Source organism: Mus caroli, chromosome 10 (genome assembly GCF_900094665.2).
Source record: "Mus caroli chromosome 10, CAROLI_EIJ_v1.1, whole genome shotgun sequence".
Lineage (NCBI taxonomy): Eukaryota > Metazoa > Chordata > Mammalia > Rodentia > Muridae > Mus > Mus caroli.
The window spans coordinates 98,698,020-98,718,055 of record NC_034579.1 but is presented as its reverse complement, the minus strand read 5'-3'; the positions used below and the strand labels follow the sequence as shown (position 1 = coordinate 98,718,055).

The 20,036-nt window shown below is 42.1% G+C and overlaps 1 protein-coding gene across 2 annotated transcripts in view; it reads left to right on the top strand.

The window, feature by feature from the left end:
• Positions 1-68: 68 nt before the first annotated feature.
• The window catches only part of Tmtc2 (transmembrane O-mannosyltransferase targeting cadherins 2), a 381,875-nt gene continuing 361,907 nt past the window's right edge, over positions 69-20,036 (top strand). Inside the window, exon 1 of one of the 2 annotated variants that reach the window (XM_021174328.1) lies at positions 69-879. In XM_021174328.1, coding sequence (XP_021029987.1) covers positions 797-879 — 83 coding nt within the window. In that variant the 5' untranslated portion in view covers positions 69-796. The remainder of the gene's footprint in view (positions 880-20,036) is intronic. The other variant, XM_029482633.1, reaches the window with a different exon arrangement.

Genomic DNA, 20,036 nt, shown 5'->3' with positions numbered 1-20,036 from the left:
CGGAGCCTCCAGCCAGTGGGGGTAGACAGGGAGGAGTCTGCGGGGAGGATCTGGGTGGAGAAAGGGGCCGGGCTAGCCTAGGGTGGTGGGCTGGCCACGCAGGCGCGTGGGGCCGCGGCGAGAACCCCACGCGGGAGCTTTTGGAGTCCCCAGTCGCCGCTTCTCACTTCACTGGAGAGGGCTCCGGGAGGGAACCAATAAAGAGTGAATGTGCCGCAGCCGCGGTGGCGGCCGAGTTGCTGCGAACGGCCCCGGAGTCGTGCGCCCGGGAGGCGGCGAGGGGAGGCGGTTCGCCTCGTCCCTCCCACCCGCCCCTTTCTCTCTCGGTCTCTCTCTGTCTCTCCTTTCCTCCCGCTGGTCCCAGATCCTCGCTCTGTCCAGCCCTTTGGTCCCCTGTCTCGCACTCTTCTATCTCCGCAGTCCTTTATCTTAGGGTGTCCCAAAGTGCCATGGGTTAGGGTGGGGACCGCGAGCCGCGGGAAAAGGACTAGCCCCGATTCTCCGCCGGGGGGCGTGAAGCCGATCGCCGCTTGCCTTTCGCGGTTGTCGGGTATGGGGAGAGCGGTGTGAGCCTGCAACCCCGGGAGCACGCAGGAACAGCGGAGCCGGGCGCCCCGAGGAGGAGCCCGGGATCGGAAGAAGGAGAGGAGGGAGGACGAGGAGGCGGGCGGGGAAGCCGGGGAAAAGTGCAGCCAAGGAGGAGAAGGCGGCGGAAGGTGGGGATTGATGCTTCTGTTTTTTGTTGCCGCTGCTGCGCTCGCGCTGGGAGCCAAGCCGGAGGGAAGGCGGTGGAGAGATGATTGCAGAGTTGGTGAGCAGCGCTCTGGGGCTCGCCTTGTATCTCAACACCCTGAGTGCCGATTTCTGCTATGATGACAGGTAAGTGGGTGAGAGAAAGGGGCAATGGCTGCGGTGCGACGGGGGTGGGGTAGGGGCTCCTCGGTGGCTCTGGTACTGCTTGCTGTCAGGCTGAAGCGCGTCTTGGGGGCGGGGTTGGGGGGGGGGACAGGTATCTGCACCTGAAGGTTTAGGCGACACGGAAACCGTATCATCTAAAGCAAACAGCCGGGACGGACGCAGGCGCGCTGGGCGGGCCGAACGAGTTTCCGCTCCTACTTTGCAGCAGGTTCTTGCTTGCTTCTTGGTGGTTGGCAGGCGCTTAAGTTTCTTAGCGGAAATCCAGGCAATTTGGAAAACTGTTTAATGAACCCACGTTAAACAAACAACCAGCCAAGGTAAAAATTCCAATAACAATCCTAGATATACCTTGGTGCGAAAAAAAAAAAGCATATTAAGCGATTTTACGTGTGGGCTGGAAGGAAGCACCTGTGCACCCCTAGAAGATCCTCCCCGTGTGGTTTCCTTTTATTGATAGGACACTGATTTCTCGAAGTTAAACGCACATATGACAGTTGCCAAATAGAGGAAAGAGCGCGCGTACTCTGAGTCAACTTTCTCTTTGCCGTGTATGATAGTAAACTTTGAGCTGTATCTCGCTGCTGGTTGTATCTCTCGCTCCCCCAACCTTGCTCACGCATCCTGGGGAATTCCTTTATAAAAACGTGGGCTTTCAGTTCTGTTTGGGAGTTTTGCATTAGACATTAGTGATTCGCTGGTGCTAATTGCAGAAGAAGACGCCCTGGAGACAGAAGTTGTCTTTTGTATTTGGGTTAGTTTGGGTGGCTAATGAGACCCGGATTGTGTTGTCAAAGAAACTGCATTGATGCTTGGAAAAATATCAGCCTTGTGCTGATGTCTCTACCTATTTTTTTAAAAATATTGTTAGTGTTTAGAAACTGATGAAAAGCTCCAATAGCCATTAGGGAAAACTCCAATTTGTGCCTTTCCGGTGACTTAATCTGATTACAATTAAAACAGATGCATAATTAAAATATATTAGGGAGAACGGCATGCCTGGCTAAACTTATTAACCATCCTGGGGTGTTTCATGCTCCATTGAAATTAAACCATCCAAAAAGTGAACACAGATTTACTCTGACAGCCTTTCAGCAGCCTCTCTGGGCGTAGGGGAGTGAATGGATCCCCAGGGTTAGGGCGAGGCAGCTCGTGAACTCAGCAAAGTGGTTGACAACAGTCCGAGAAGGAAGGGTATATACGCTTTGCTAACCAGCCATAGTCTATATACTCTGTTCGGTCCACTCTCCTGCTAAGAGTGATTGGATGTCTTAAATCAGGGGATCTTGGTCCCCACCCTCATGTCTGCTATGAAATTCCCTGATGATACTTGCAGAACTACCGCATCCACCCCTGATGTGCTTCTGCATTGTGCCCAGCAGAGACTGGCTGATAGTCTCCAGCAGACAAACTTTTCCTCAACTTTCAAAGAGTGTACTGACTTCAGCTGCTCTCAGAAATGGTCCAAGAGTGAGGCGGGCTGGGCTGCTGGCCTTTCTCTCTCCAGATTTCTGTGATGTTGCACCTGCTATTTTAAGAGTCCCCATGGGGAATGCTTTGTTCAGGTTTCGCTAAAATGAGTTCAGGGATGAGTCAGGGCAGTGGCTGACTCTTCTGGGGGTGATCTGGAAGAGGGAGTATTGAAACCAAGAATACAGAGCTTAGGAAGAAAGTAAACTTGGAAATGCTGTCACATTGTTGAACATTATGATAAAGCAAGCATTCCTCTGGACTACTCTTAACTGCTGCCCAGTTCTTAAAAGAGGAAAAGGCACCACTTCCTTTAAAAATGGAGACTAAAACTTAAGTCAGTATGCAGGTGCAGCTTTCTGTAGGTCTCCAGCTCACCCTGACCTGTTTTGACAGTGAGTCTGGGAGATAGCTGTGCCGGGGATGATACATGAGTTGCCCTTGATGACTGGAATTTGTTATAGGTCCCTCCCCCTGTTACAGGTCACAGTGAGTGTTACCAATCCTTGTCTTCTATTTTCTCTCTGTATAGGTGAATTTCCTGTGATAATTTTCTCATATCATTGATAGCAGGTCCAATATGATATTTAGACATGTATCTATAGAACACTGAGGGCCTAAAGTATGAATTATGCTTCACTATGCATTAAAAATTATTTTCTGAAAAAAAAATATTTTCTGGCAAAACTACGTATGCAACCGCAAGGTCTTAAAAATGTGAAATCTTAAGGGTAGCACACTTTATTCCTGTGTTCTCGAGGAACCATAAGGTGCATATTTATGCCACACTGAATTTATTTGTTGTGTGTTCAGCATGCGAATGTGATTCATTGCCAAGGTGCACTGTCAAGTGTGGCTTTGCAAATGCAGTTTCCCCGTAAGTTCTGTAGCTCGCTGGTGTGTGAAGAGGGAAGCGAAGAGGGGGAGCCAAGTGGAAACTACAGTGTGATAGGCTGGTTTCCAGTACTACACTTCAGATTGCAGAAATTCACATGGAAAGCATTGCTTAAATTATATCTGTGCATTGTGATGACCCCCAGGAACTTCAGTGGAGTACACTTCTGGAACGGAAGCCACCGGAAGTAGCAAGAACCACACATAAGGGGGCGAATGGCTCGTATGCATGACTTGCTTAGCTAAATTAGAACCTTGCATTGTAGCCTGAAGAATCTGGCCATTACTTTAGCAGGGTGTTATTATTGTTGCAGTGTGAGCGTTATTGCTTATGTACTTCTCAAAGTTGCCATTTCTTTTAAACACCATGATCAGTTTAGTTTATCAACTGGTATACTGACCATCATTTTTATGTTTTATATAGCTTGTTGGAAGTTAGATGGTAACATAAAGCTTTTTGAAGCAAAAATCAGTTCCGCATTGTAGACACTTAATGTCTTTCAAGTGTTTTGGTGGTAAACCTAAGAATATGTGTACAGTGTGTGGAAATGAGTGATGCCAGGGCAGAATTCACAGTATCTGATGAGAAAACAGACATGCTTTCAGCCTTGTTCTCTCTCCTCTCGGCTTTAGTATAAGGTCATGACTGCTTAATCTCAAGTTGTGGTACCAATGTGAAATGCTTGACACATCTTAAGTTCCGCTCCATGTGACGCCTTAAGTGATCCTTTTCATTCTCTGGAGAAACTTGATGTTTACGAGTGTGCGAAATACAGACAGATACCTTTTGTGACCCCTATCTCTTTTCTCTCTTAGGCACTTGTTGAGGCTGACCTTGCATCAGCACACACTGTCCCCTTTAAAATGTGGCCACAAGTTTCTCAGAGGTCATATTGGGGGACGTCAGCTCCGTGCCAAGATAAACTGTAAATGCCTCGGAGTCTGATTGGATTGCCCACGTATCACTTCGTGGGTGATGCACCCATTTATGTGATACAGATATGGAGCAAGAACAATGTGCAGAGTTTTTAATTTTCTCTTGAGTAGAATAATTCATGGCTGTGGAAGAATAAAACATGACAACTTGGGATTTTGAAATTGCAACGTGCATGTGCCACTAGTTTGCAGATTTATGTCCCTGATGCTTGTTTTGCATCTCTCTTTGTGTGTCACACTGTCTTTGTCTCTTGTCTGCCTGTCTGTCTGTCTGTCTGTCTCTCTCTGTGTATGTGTGTGTGTGCTCTCGTGAGCACAGAACTTACATGTGAAGACCTGAAGTGACATAGGTATCTTTTCTGTTCTTTCTCTACACTATCTTTTGAGTCGGTCTCTCATTGAACCTGGAGATAACTGAACCCCACCAGGCCAACTAGCTAGTTTGCTCTGGCTTTACTTCTCCAGCCGTATTACAAACATGGCCATACCTGTTTGGCTTGCCCATGTGCTCTGGAGATAAGAACTCTGGTTTGTGTGGCAAGTGCTTTATCCGACGAGCCGTGGCTGCAGCCCTACAACTTTCTATTCATAAACCCAGAATGGTCCTCAACATTATTTATCTTAGTTATTTTATTGAGGCCTTTGAAAAGAAATCCCTTTCTTTTCCTTCTTCTGCGCCTACCCTCTTCAGATACCTCAGGGGGAGTCTCAGTTTGTTGTAGCCTGGACTGGTCCTGCACTCTTGATCTTCCTGCCTCACCCTCCTGAGTGCTGGGATCACATGCTTGCATCACTACATCTGGCTATGATCTAAGCAGAACTCTAACACATTCCTTGTTCAGTTTTTCATAAGACTATAAATACAACACAGCAGTGAGGGTTTTGTTCATGATGGTTTTGATTGACAGTGTTGAAATGAAGGAAGAGACTCTGTTGCTATTCAATCCACTGAAAGCCTGGGTTCAAGATGTATGTCTGTGGCCACGGGACAGCTGTTTATCATAGGCTAAGAGTATGTTATCTGTCAATAGGCATCTTTGCCATGCTAGGAGAGGGTGGATTAATGATTTTTCAGAAGCCTGTCTTTACATCTGCTAGTATTCAGGTATTCTTTCTGTTTGAGTTTTAAGGATGGTGTTAGTGTGGTCTTTGATATGATATGACAAAAAAAAATTCTCTGGGACATGATTGATCTCACCATTAGCTTCACTAAAGAGTGATTCCAATAGATTTTCTCTGCATCAATCCAAACACATTATGTTTTAAGTTCCAGTGTATTTTACCTCTGAAATTATGTGGTGGCTCATGCCATTATTTCCAGAAAGTAAGAGGCAGAGGCAGGAAGGTTTCTGTGAGTTTCAGGCTAGGCTAGTGTTCCAGATTAGCCAGGGATACACAGTGAGAGTCTATGTCAAAACAGAGCGTAATGTGCCACGTGTTGAATGTACTATCAAGAAATCTGGTTTGTATGTTAAACATCATTCTGCATATTAACATAAAATAAATGAGTACATGCATATGACAAAAAACAATAAATAAGGGAAATTTCTGCTTTTTTTATAAATTATAGATTGTGTGTAAATCTCATGTCCTTATCATCAGAAATCAAACACAAGAGTAGTGCTTTGCTTCTTATTTCTGTTCCCCATATTATAATAACTGATAAAATGCAATTGGAAGCAATTTACAATTTATGAACTGTTTTACATAACATTTTATTTTTCTTGCTAAGCTTTGGTTGATCTGTCAAATTCATTTGGAAATGGCTCATTTTGTTCTTTTGAACAAGTGCATTTCTTTCTGGCAAATTAAAATTACAACTAGGTAAAGCCAGGGTAGATTGCTTTCCTTCACCTCCATTGAGCCTGTCACATGGCGTTTAATCATCACAGATGACCCCAATACCAGGACCTGGAGGACATACAGAAAAGCCGAAGGGGAAACTGCCTGCCAACCATCTGTCTCTTAGTTTTTATTCTTTCGGACACACACACATACATACGCTGTCACAGACACAGTTATTAGTTTACATTGTCATTCCAAGAGCTGTTGTCTTACCTGTACTTAGGTTTTCAAAGGTAATGTGCCTCTGAGGGGACACCAAATTCTCTGCTGCTGTAATCTCAAAACAAACATACCCTTTGGATTCAAGCATTCGGTAGAAGCACACTTATTTTCCTAATGTCTGTGTTGTTGCTCGGTGCACTGAAAGCACTTGTTCAAGGTCCAGCTATTTATACCACAGGCCGAGAGGGCGTTACCTCCAAATCAGACACCTTCATAATATTAGGAGAGGACAGAGTTTACCCATAAGGCATTCTGAAAAATCCCTGTGTGACCTACCGATGTCGCTATAACTTCATTGTTATCATATGAATTATCATTAATGCTTAAAGCTTTCTTGGATTTTTTTTGGTGGGGGGAGGTATGTCACTTCAGAAAGTAATGTAACATGTTTACTTTAACGGATTCTCAAAATGCGACACGTGTTGAAGGTTTGAAGAAAACAATGTGTGAGTAAATGAATGTAAAAACTTCCCTTGTGTGGATAGTTGTAACTATTTAGGAGTTTAGCTATAACAATAATAAATAAATAAATAAATAAATAAATAAATAAATAAATAAATAAGGGATGACACCATCGAGATTGATTATCCGATAAAGACATGATATCTGGGGGGTCAGTATTAGGTTTAATGGCAGATGGCTCCTTTTAAGATTTGACTTGCATGTGCTTTTAGGCCTAGGCTGTGACACTCAGTGAGTCACTAGTTGTGAGTACGTCTAGACAGCAGCTGCTTTTATTTGAGGTACAGATACAAAGCAACTACAACAGCTGCTCCCTTTGGCAAGCATGCCGCCACTTGAGCAGGTAAAGTATTTGGAATCTGTGAAGTCTGCTACGAAAATATTGCTAGGTTACCCTACCGCAGATAGAATTTAACTCAGATTTACTTCTTGGGAAACATTCGATGCCATATTCATATATGAAAAATGTTACTAGGATTCGTTCACTGGTAATTAGTTAAGAGACAGTGTCTGGCTTTGTAGCCTAGGGTGGCCTCAAACGTGTGATCCTTTTAATTCAGGCTCCTGTGTGCTGGCAGTAGAGATTACTGTGCCCGGGAAACATTTTAGTGTCCCCTCCATTGGTGACGACATACAGGATGCTGTACCTGAACTCTTCATGCTGACTAGAGTTGCCTCAGTTTGTCATTGGGCTAAAAGACTCAGAGATTTTGGGGTGTCTTTCCCAGGCAATTAACGTAAGAAAGAGTACTGTGACATTCCACCTGAGCACTCCTCCTCCTCCTGGCCTTTCTAGTCACCTTCCTCTTTCTGTGGTACACATCCCAAGATTCTAGAATAAAAAACTTAAATGCTCATTTGAGCTGTTTTTTTTTTCCTCCCCGAAATTTTAGGATTACTTTTTAATGTTTACCCCTATTATTATTATTTTTTTTTGATTTACAAACAAATGGGAAGCAAAGGAATCTAGCTATATAGGCTTAGTGTGACTAAGACAGGAACACGGAGAGGATCTGTCAAATTCAACATTTAAGTTGTTGTCATGGTTTTTTTTTTTTAGAGAGAAACTTGCTTTATTTAGGGATATTTTCTAAATGTAGATTATTTGCATGCACAGACATCATTACCTCAAAGGTGAGATGTCCAGAGAATTAGCGCGGGACAGAGAGGAGAGCTGAAACTCCTAATCTTGTCTGTCGCTTCCATTTCATCCTGGAGTTCCATCTCATCAGATCCATGGTTGCTTCTTTGATGAGGGAACAAACAGGTGCTACTTTGCTTGAGGACAGAGTCTCTGTGCTGGACAGAGGAGATGCTATTTGCTGATAATCTGCCATCGGCTTTTTTTTCTTAACTCAACCAGTAGGTCACTTTGCGGTATCTGTATCAGGTAGGGTAGGAGGCATGGCATAGACTGCTCTCAAGACTGAACTCCTGGTTTGTCAAATGAAACATGGTCCTGCCTATGAACTAGTGCCTCTGTGTTAGGTGGTGTGATCAGTTAAAGAAAAAAAAAAGGGTTTTTTTTTTGTTTTGTTTTTTGTTTTTGTCAAATATCTGCTTTTGATGACTAATCTCCCTTTCTGAGGAGATTTTCACAATACATTTGTAATTATTCTTAGAAGCATGGAGTTTATAAAAATGGGATCAATGTAGGTATATGTCCTTGTTCATTTTCACTTGCTATGGTAAAGCATTCTGACCAAAAGCAACTTGGAAAGGGTTTATTTGGTTTATATTTTCATGTCACAGTCCATCACTGAAGGAAGTCAGGACAGGAATTCAAGGCAGGCACCTGGAGACAGAACTTATATAGAAGACCTGGAAGAGTGCTGCTTATACAGCAAGCTCTTGATGGCTTGCGTAACCTACTCTTATAGCATCCAGGACCACTAGCCTATGTGAGATAGCACCTACAATGGGCTGGGCCCTCCCACATCAACTTTTAACCATGAAAATGCCTCCCACAGACTTATTTACAGGCCAATTTGATGGAGGTGTTGTCTCAATGGATATTCTCTCTTCTTATGTAACCCTAGCAAAAAAATCAACATAGTTTTCAATTTTGCTTTATGTTGTTAGGAAACCTTAAAAATATTTCCTTGAAGCTGGGTGGAGGGAGGGAGGGTTCAGTGGATAGAAGCACTTGGTACCCAAGCCTGAGGACCTAAATTTGCATCTTCTAGAACTACAGAAAAAAAAAAAAAAGCATAACATGAGTGTCTGTAAATCCTCTTGAATCCTCAGTGAAGGACCACTTCTCCCTGAGAAGATGGGAGGCAGAAACAGCAAAATCCTCAGGAGTTTGAAGGCCAGCACATTTAACAGAACAACAGAGATATCTGTTTCAAACAAAGTGGAAAGACAAGGACTGACCAGCGAGAGAGGGGGAGTGATTGTCTTGTGACTCCTAAGTGTGTGCTAGGGCATGCATAGGTCACACTCTTACGCATTCAGATGTGCGGTTGTGCACACACACACACACACACACACACACACACACACACACACACACACACAGTCTTTGGAAAAAGAAATGATGGAGGTTTGAAACTCCAAAACTTGAAAGTTGTGTCAGTAAATGTACTTTTCTCCTAATTATGATTGCAGAGGTAATTTCTGGTTGATTTCTTTAGAGGTTTAGAAGTAGCTAAGTTTGACGGCTCAAGGTAGGATTTCTCTCTTGGTGTCGTTTATGAGTATTTTAACTTCAAAGGGTATGTTATTTGCCGAAGAGTGGCCACTGGGGCACAGTCTGACACTTGACATTTTGAACAGTGTTAAATGATGGGACTGTAGCCTTATTTCAACATTGTTTAAAAATCCGGTGGAAAGAATGGCAGCCCATAGAACCCTGCATACTTGAAATTCTTTAGGTATTAATTTTAAACGCAGTTCACAAGTTTATTTCTTATATTTTTTTCCTTTAAGGATGGATAAGGCAAGGGAGACTTACAGCTCTGTCTTGAGAAATGTCTTCTCTTTTGCATTTTCTCCTTAGCATTTTATAAAGAAGCTGAGTGGATACAATCCACACCCCAGGGTTGTTTGCTTGTTTGTTTGTCTGCTTGATTGTTTGTTGTTTTTTTTTAAATAATCTATCATGATATATATTTCTGTAAAGGACCTTGCCATAAAGCATATTGTTACTGTGATTATAAACATAGTGCTGGAGAGAGACGGATGCCCAAAGAGACTTTGAGTACAGTCAGAATCCTGCTTCTGTTAATTTCCAGTTTGTTCCATAATGAAAGCCTGCCTACTCCTCTTTTTTAGCTGTCAGTGGCGGCTCCCCAGTTAAATACACAGTCAATAGTTACATCCTTTAGTTAGGTTTCTCTGGAGGAGCAAAGGCTTGCTGATGGCAGTGAGTGCTGGAGTGAACCCCTTGCAAATTGTACCCTCTGCAGGGGGTGCCTTTGGTGGTAGCTGTGGGATTTCTCTCACAGGCATGGTAGGTTTTCTCAACCTGGGGAGGTCACTGTCATTAGAGAGCCCTCTAGGAGAAGGGCATAGCTTCTTCAGGTACTGTTGACTGTGGCAGCCCGAACCTGTATTGGCTCCTTTGGGACATTTCTCCTTGTTCCTTAAACTGTTTTTTGGCTATCCTCTCTTCAGGCTTCCACACATAAATACTGAACCTGCTGCTTTTGATTGCAAAAGCTATCTGTAGGCAAAAGACCTGGGTCCGAATATCTTTTCAGATCTGTTTCTTTTGGGGCTGGTTGTTCCTCCTTAGGCCTGATAATTACCTACAGGACTGCTCCAAAGCCTCTGAAGAGTGCTCATTTTGACAAAGCAGGCTTCCGATGGTAACTTTTTTCAACTACAAATTTGCAGAAGGAAATTTCTCAGATGATGAAGAAGTTTAATCGGGAAAAGAGACATTTTTATTTGCAGAAGTAGGCCCTTTAGGGGGAGGCGATTATTTATAGCTGATGTGAAAAACTGGTATACCTCAATTTATTTGGTAAACTGCATTCAAAATTGGAAGGTGTTCTTGCTGCTGTGTTGGAAGAAAAACACTGGCACTGAATTGTCACCGAATTTGTGTTAATGAAATAAGGTTTTATGTACATTTTAACCCATTCTTGTCAGTGTGTGTGCATGTGTGTGTTTACTGGAAGTACATGAATTTGAGGTTTGACACTGTATGCTAAAATTTACTCTATTACTTGAGACTTTTTTTCTCTTAAAAGTTATAGTCTTTATGGATTTTGTTGAAGTCTTTATGGATGTTGAAGTTGAAATGTCACTGTTTTACAATGTCTTATGTGTCATCTATATAAATAATGCTAACTCTTTGTATGAACCAACTTTCCATGGCTCTTTTTAAATGTGTTTGTAGTATGATGTTGAAAATGCCCTTGGCAGGTAAGTAAGTTGTAGACCTGGCTCTCTTTGGCAGCTGGTTCTCTGTATTTTTGGAGGCCTTTGTTGTAGTTGTTGCTTTTGAGATTCAGGGTTTTGTTGTTGTTGTTGTTTTGTTTTTGTTTTTATGTAATTCAGTCAGGTGTCCAACCTAAAATCTGCCTGTCTCAGCCTCTTTAGTGCTGTGAATAACAGGCATGAACCATTATCCCCAACTAGACAGCAAAAGCCTTCAGTTTCTTATAATTAGATGGATCTCTCTGTGCCTCTCCTGTGGAGACATAGGGGGGGGGGCAGTTGCTACATATCTTTCTATCTATGTATATATCTTTCTAGACCAACACTTCTAAAGGTCAGTGTACTTGGGAGGGAGTCCTGGAGTTGTTACAGTGTGAATTCACCTTGGAGAGGACATGGGACTCTGAATTTGTTTAGTTTCAGCTACAGCAGGTTCTGTAGGTTTTGTGATCACACTTTGGGTCTCACAATCTTTGGCTTTTTGAAATATTATTTAGATATGATTGCAGATGAGGTCAGTGTCTTTAAAGATGTTTGGCAAAGCTGCCTAAATTCCTGGGGGGAAACGGGTTGAGGAGAGGTCTCCCCTGTGTCTGTAAGAGATTAACCAATTTGTTCAATTATGTTCTGCTTCCTTTCTGCTTATACGCTCAATCAAGACATTTTTAATCTCATCCTATGAGTTTGAGTTCCTCTTTGAAATTTGAAAAGGCAGAGCCTGGCGAGGTTTAGGAGATGATCTCCATTGAAGCATCTGTCACCATCCACATACAAAAAACATCTTCTTTGTAACATAATTCTAGATTCAGATATCAAAATCTAATTTTCAAAGATAGACATTGCCTTAATGGAGTAGATCTGGTCCTGATGCTGCTCAGTGAGTCTAGGGACTCTAAGCATTTAGGAGGCAAGAAAGAGCTTTGCTGGCAATAATCTGGCATATTAGAATCATGGGATTTTCTTTCTAGGAGCATCATTTTGTTAGAGTTGCAGATAGAGGGTTCTATAGAAATTTGGAGAGAGCTGTTCTCCGTTTGGGACAGATGTGTGTGTGTGGACATCAGGGTGGTACTAAGTTTCTCAGGAGGCTCATTTTCTGATGCCCAGGCTACCGCGGTGTCTGAAAGGCATCCAATGCTCTCAGTTATGGAATGCTTTCTAAAAGTCAAGGGGAGGTGAGCTTGTTCTATCCAGACAGAGAAAGAGGGCAGAGGTAACTTTTTACCAGAGAACAGTCTTCACCGCTCCAGAGTTTTAGTCTGAGCTGTCATATATAGCAAAGCTCGTGAGAGACTCGTAACATTTGGTATCCTTCTCTCTGAAATGAAGACGTATTACAGGCAAGTAAAGCAAGTGAGACTCCAAGGTTAACATTGATCTTCCCTCCATAACACTGGGCTAATGACCTGAAGAGGTCTTGATGCCCAAACTGGCTTGGCTCTTGAGAGCCAAAATGCACTTTAAGGAAATGTAGCTTTCGCTGCATAGACACTTTGCAGACTTTACCAATGCAGCTGGACATACAGACAGCTGAGATTATGAAAAGTCCAAGGGTGTGGGGTGAGGGTTCTTACAGTAATATGAAATTTTCCATCTGGTGAGACAGACATCTCAGTGGTGTGGTCCTTGTGTACTATACACCATTCAAATTAAAATAAAATGAATTGGGACTTTGGTTTTAAACGATTATATTTAATTTAGTCCACTTTAGCTTTCAGGCATCTTAAAGGATTTCTGGAGTGGGTCAAATATAATCTTTTAAAAGAAGCCATTCTAAAATGAGCAAGATTTTCCTTTTAGTTCTATGTCATTATTTAGTATTATAGGGTATTGGGAACTCATATTGGATCAAGAAAAAAAGAGAGAGTCTGAGAATACCACTTTACCACTTAAGGACTTGAGCCCTTACGCTCTCATGAACTTGGTACTTTAATTGGCCAGGAAGTGAAAATAGTAAGTTCACATGGAACAGGGATCGAATGAAGTAGAATGAGGAATGTTCTCTGTGGTTTTGGAAACTGCATCCTTATGTATTTAGGTGGAGTGTGTGTTGAAGCAGCAGATGGGATGATTCAGTTGATCACTGCCATTGATGTATCTTGTTCTCAACGGTTTTCACTTGCATCCTATAACTGCTGTCTTAGTTAGGGTTTTACTGCTGTGAACAAACACCATGACCAAGGCAACACTTATAAAGGACAACATTTAATTGGGGCTGCCTTACAGGTTCAGAGGTTCAGTCTATTATCATCAAGGCAACATCCAGATAGGCATGGTACAGGAGAAACTGAGAGTTCTATATCTTCATCTGTAGGCTGCTGGCAGAATACTGACTTCCAGGCAGCTAGGATGAGGGTCTTAAAGCCCACACTCACAGTGACACATGTACTCCATCAGGGCCATACCTTCTAATTCAGTCAGTCCTGGGGCCAAGCATATACAAACCATCACAGCTGCCCTCTTGCTGTTGAAGCTTTCATGGCATGCCTGCTGTGCTCCCGAATCCCATTCCTCATCTGTCCACTCTTGTGGCTGGAATCCCCAGGATTCTCATGTCAGTAGTTCTTCCAGCTTCTCTTTCTTTTCTCTGGCTTATGTAGTGTTTTTGGTCTCTGTGAAGCAAGAGACTTCTTTGAATACACACCTGCCAGGTCTATGGGACTCCTTGCTTCTGGAGGGTAAAGTGACTTAGCATAGTGGCTTAGATATAAAGACCCTTTCCCATTTCAGTTCTTGCCAGGATGACTGTCCCTGGGCACTAATGGGCTCCTTGTTGATTGACATTCTTTTCGTTTTTGGTGTATGTGTGTGTTTGTAGCAGTTCTGATGGGCTGGTGTGGATGAACGATGCATGGTTTGTATACCAAGTAAGGAGACATTTTCTGCACTGGTGTGTTTGCCAATCGGTTGAGAATTTCACGTGAATATGTTGGACACATGTGCGGGGTGGTCATAGCCAAGACAAGAAGGATATGTTTGTACCCATGAAGTACATCCCTCTGTCAGAGCTCCCAAAGCTCAAGACAGAAGAGTAAAAGCTTTAAGATCTTTTGGGTCAGAAAATCCAGAGTTCTGATTCCCAGAAGTATCATTGCTTAGTGCTGTAATTTTAATTATGTATCCAAACTCCCAGCTCTGTAACACAACAGCAATAGCTAGCACACAGAGTTCTTGGGTGAATTCAGTGAGATTTATTATGCAAAGAGGCTTATACAAAGCCTGGTTTCTGTGATTAATTTTGAAATATCTCTGTCAATCAATAATTTTCATTAATTACATTGCTAATAGCTTAAAACACTCGATAATATCTGAGTGACCTGTGGAAGATTTATTAGAGAGTCTTTTTAAAAAAGTCAGTGGGCAGCGAGTTGTGGTGCACAACTGTAATTCTGACACATGGAAAGTTGGTGAGGGAAGATTGGGACTTCAAAGCCAGCCTGTATTACACAGTAAGAAAACCTCGAACTCAAATTTATTTCTAGTGAAGATTTAACTTCGTATTTCCAGTTGACCTATGATAGTCGAGAAAGTCCAATGAAACATACTGAGTAATAATTTTCAATTTATTTTACAAAAATGTATTTTAAAAGATTTATTTTATTTTGAATTAATTATGTGCAGGTCTGTGCATTTGAGTGTAGGCACCCATGGAGGAGAGAGTAGAGCCATGAATACCCCTGGAAAAGTTGTAGGCAGCTGAAATCTGTCAGAAGTGGTCTCTAGCAACCAAACACAGGCTCTCTGTTGAGACCATCAAGACCATCACTTACCTTAACCAGTGAGGCATTAGTCTAAGACCTTGAAATTTAATTTTGCCATTGCCTTTTAAACTGGGAAAAGCAATGTAGAAACTACACTACTAGAGACACTAGTATGCATGCACCTAACTGCAGATTTGACCAGTATGTGGCTTAATGAATCACATTAATTAAAAATCAATGTGAGGTCACTAGACATCTTTGATGTCCTCTAACATAATTGGCTTCCTCTTCAATTGGATAATATGGTCTGTAAGAAGTTATGGGAAATTGTGATCCCCTTAGCATCTTACAAGAGTGTTTATGCTCCATGATGTCTAGCTTCCACGGTTACTGAAACACAGGCTTGGTTTCAGTTTTATTAGAAACGGTCCCAGTGGTGGCTTTCTGTCCCCTGTGGCTTTCAGTGAGGAGAACTGAATTCAAAGTTGTGTTTGAAACTCACTCTTTCTCTCTCTCTTTCTTTCTTTCTTTCTTTCTTTCTTTCTTTCTTTCTTTCTTTCTTTCTTTCTTTCTTTCTTCTAGTTTCTATCCTCATTGAGAATTACAACTTGCATTTATTTGATTCCAAATTGATCTCTCTACCACTCAAAACCCCTGTGTACCTGTTTACTTAACATTTTTTTTTTTTTTACTAAAAGTTCCCTTTTTTTTTTTTAACATAAATACTTCTTGCTTTCTTCTCTCCTTCCTACTTACCTGGTGGACAGAAAAGATGCCCCTCCCAAGTTCCGGAATGCTGGGTATGTTGAAAATGGCAAGGTGCTGCTCTGCCAAATTCTGGGTGTGGCTTTCTTACTCTGGCTTCCATCTGAGCTTAAAATAAGCCACATTTTGGCATAATGGCTTTTGAGCTCACTTGTCTAAGAAGTGTTTATTTATTGATGATCGCATTGGAACATTAGTAGGTGGAATTAAAATGTTATCCTTATTGTACACAAATAAAGTGCTAAATAAGGCACTTTAGTTTAATTTTATTTTTTTAGTTAAAGTTATCCCTCTTTCCTTCTCCTCGTCTCCCTCCTCCCCTCCTCCCCCTCCCCCTCTTGTCTTTCTCTGCTCTGTGTGACGTGCATGTATGTGTCTACATGGGCACATATGGGCTATGGTATGCATGTGGAAGTCGGAGGACAGCTTGTGGGCATTGCTTCTCTCCACCATGTGGTTCCCAGGGATTGAATTGAGAGCCCCAGGCATGGCCATAAGGGCCACCAACCCCTGAGACATCTTGCTAGCTCTAAATAGACAATTTCATACAACAGTCCACATCAACAGCGGATGCTTCATTTCAGTCTTAATCTCATTCACGTTTCAGGTGTTACGTTCCTCTCAGCTGGAATGTTTGCTTTGTTCCTGTTGATGCCTAAATTGTAACAGCAAGCGGCAAGCTTCTAGAAATGAGAGCACTTTGGGTCCATGTTGGCCAGGAGCCTAGTTCTCGCTAGTGATCATCTGTTCTCTGAAACATTTTGAGAATGTTCAGGTGAAAACGTACCTGGCATTTTAGTATGTCAGATTCTGGTGGTTTAAAAACTAGTCAGACTTGTGTTAAGTTATTAAGGGCAAACTTCAGAGGCTTGTAAAATGACTCTCAATTCTGTGGAATTAGCTTAAATTGATGCGAGCAAATCAGTAGTTCAAGAGCTTAGTAAACATGCCCCCATAGTTGATTTTGAGAACTAAACAAAGAATGGTGCCATATTTCTCCAGGGGTTGAGTAGGGTGGGAAGGCATGGCTGTGTACAGTGAGTAGGAGGTCATAAATAGCATCCCCACGCGTGAACTTCTGCAGAATGGAGTGTCGCTGGCATGTGAACCTTGTCACTTCCTGCTCAGAATACCCTACTTAGCATTTATGAGACAGAGGAAACATGATGGTTCTGTGAGATTGGGGTGGACTTTTCCTTTGTGGGATCCAAGATAGGCAGTGGGAGGGACGATGGGGAGCTTGGATTGGTACCTTTGTGAATTAGAACCAGACGGTAAATAAGCATCTTGAAGTGAAATCAAGACTCTGTGAGCTTGGAAATGTGCTGAATTCAGCTGTTTGTGGAGTCACCTCTTTGGTGTGTTCTAAAAGAGCTCTGATGTATTTCTGAGCACATGCTGGAGTGTTGGAGAGTGTCACTCTCCCTGTGTATATTATATATACTTTAATTCAAACAAAGTAACAGGTTTCCTAATGGCCTCTTTATACATGTTAACTTGGTTGATCCACCCTGCCTCCACCTTCTTCTCACCTCCCATGTTCTCTTCCCTGTTCCACCACCTTGTCTTCCTGTTCTCCCTTTCCATACTGCAAGTTTCTATTCATCATACACCTTTCATATCACATGTTCTATCATCATACACCTTGTCTCCCTTTTCAAGAAAAAAATATTCAATTGTATTTTATATGTATGTTTGCCTGCATATACATATATGTACCTTGCACATGCTTGGTGCCCAAGGCTCATATATCAGGAACTGGAGTTACAGGTTGTGTGAGCCTCCCTATGGGGGATGGGAGCCAAAGCTGGATCTTTTGTAAGAACAGCAAATACTATTACCTATCCAACCTTCTCTCCATTCCCAACCTCATTTTTTCTAAAAAAACAAAACAAAACAAAACAAAACAAAAAAACCTTGTTTTTCTCTCTTGTGGACTTTTTTTTTTCTGGTCTCCAGATCTCTTACTATGTTTGATTATTGGTTTAAAGGCTAGCATCATAACTATCCATTTGTTTAGCCTTGTTCACTTAGAATTTGAGTTCTGAGAACGAATTAGTTAATTTCCTGTACGAGGGAGGGAAGTTTACTTCTCAATTAGTAGCCCAAGCCTACATTGAATGTTAAATCAAACATATACAGCACACTTAGGATGGTATTTCAAAGTTTAAAGTAATTTAAATAACATAATCTTAAATTTACATCTTAATGTCTATTTTTCTGTTGGCATTTATAAAAGCTGGTAGAAACACTTTGAAAGAATATGTTAAAATAGAATAAATACTTTGCACACATTTTACGTATTTGGAGAAAATTTTTTTGCAGGCATTCTTTTAAGTTTGTGTGTGTGTGTGTGTGTGTGTGTGTGTGAGTGTGTGTGTATTACTAAAGAATTTGTTGGAGGAAGTGGGTGTGGTGGCAGCATTCCTAGCCTTCTGGACTAAGAGGTTGGAGTTCAAAGACAGCTTTAGCTTTATAGTGAATTGGCCTACATAAGAATGACCCAAAACTTAAATAATATTTTTTTCTCAGAGTAAAACGACATTGGTAGAAATTGGTGAGGCTAGCTCTGTAATTGTGTGTGTGTGTGTGGGGGGGGGGTGGTTGGGTGGGTATGTGTGGGTGTGTGAAAACTAACTATTGGAATGATAGTTTATCCAAATTCTTAGTAAATGGAAATGAGTCAGTGTTTTTTTGTTGCTGGCATTTTGTTTGTTTGTTTGTTTGTTTGCTTGTTTGCTTTTGTAGGTAAAAGATTATTGTACATAGCTTACTGCGACTCCTTAACCCATTTCTGTCCTCTGTCAATGCTGGCATCAGAAAAAGATGAATGCGAATTAACAGGGTAACAGAAATGACAAGGAGATAGCCACCTATAGACATAGATATGCACTGACCAGTGAGCTAACTGATGTGGTGTGCAAGTGTGGTATTCTATAGGGTGAGGACTTGAGGCAGGACCAGATGAAGCTGTTGTTACGGCAGTTGATGGAGCAGTGAGGATGTGTTTATCATTTTAAGTAGTTTGATTTTGCAGATGACAGTGGAAAAATATGATAATTCTATTCACAGTTTGGGAGAGATGTTTGATTTTCAGTTTATTTGTAATTCAAGAAATCAGCTTAAGCAGGCGCCAGCCTTTGATTTCCACGTTAAATCATTCTTTACGTAAAGACCTTCCTGGTACCCAAGGAAGCAGCCGCGTGGGATGCTTTCCATCCATGTCACTCTTGTTCCGAGAACAAGGCGGGTATTATTCATGCTGAATGATCTGGTGGGAAGAAAACAAAGCAGAAAGTCTAAGATGGTTGCACTTATGACTCTTAGTGAGCCCATGTCAGAGACTACTTGACCCTGCCTGCAGGGAGAGACCACTTGTGACAGGCTTATGCTTGACTGATTCTCGAAGAAGTGAGAGTAAACTTAACAAGGGTGAGAGTGGAGGAAAAATATTTGGAAGGTGCTGTTCTAGAGTGTGGCACACATCTGACAGAGAGGATGATGCTGTGGGGACAGAAGGGATCTCTTGGTAGGTTCATATAAGCAAGGTCACCTAAGTTCTTGTGTTCCCTGCTGAAATTTGAATTAGAAACTATGGAGAATTATATGGATTACATAGTGTTTTATTGGCAGTTTTGCATTCCTCCGTGGGGATGAACATTGAAACAAGGTGGGCACAGGGGTGGAAAAGGAAGTTCGCTGTATTAGAAATGGATAGTTGGGAGAAAAAATCCCGCTTCTCTTGGCTCTCCATCTTGGGCATCTGGATAGAACAGGAAATATATGAGGGGAGCTGGCTTTGGTGAAGGAGATGGAAGCATATGGCTCCTTTCCTTACTAAGGGGAGAGCCGAGATGGGAGAGAGAAGTATTCTGCAAGTGCTTTGGAGCGTCACATGTTTGTATTGCAATGATACTTTGTCAGTACACCTTTATTTTGGCAAGCATGCTCACTGAAAGCTGGGAAGAGCAAGAATGGTGCTCAGGATTTTTTTTCCACTATGTACTTATGTACCAGAAAGTTAAGGCAGCACTTAGAAGTGTTTGCTTTATTTTAGATAAGGTTCTTTCTTTGTACATGGCACAAGCTCGTATCAGACCCTCTGTGTAGTTCAGACTGGTCTCAAACTCCCACCCAGTTCTCTTGCTTCTATCTTAGGGGTGCTGGGACTACAGCTGTTCATCAGTCACTATACCCTGCCAGTTTTTAACCCATTCATGCCTCCCCTCCATCCCCTTTGCTGCTAGGGATTGAACACTTGTCCTTGCAAATGCTGGGCAAATGCTCTACCTACCTTCTGAGGCTTCTTACAAGGCCATTGAGAGCATTAAGGACAGATCTCTCTCCTTATCACTCTCCAGCACTTCTTCCAGCCAGCATCATGGACAGTAGGATTTGACATCAATTGGAGAGGGGATGTAACCACTCATTCTGCAG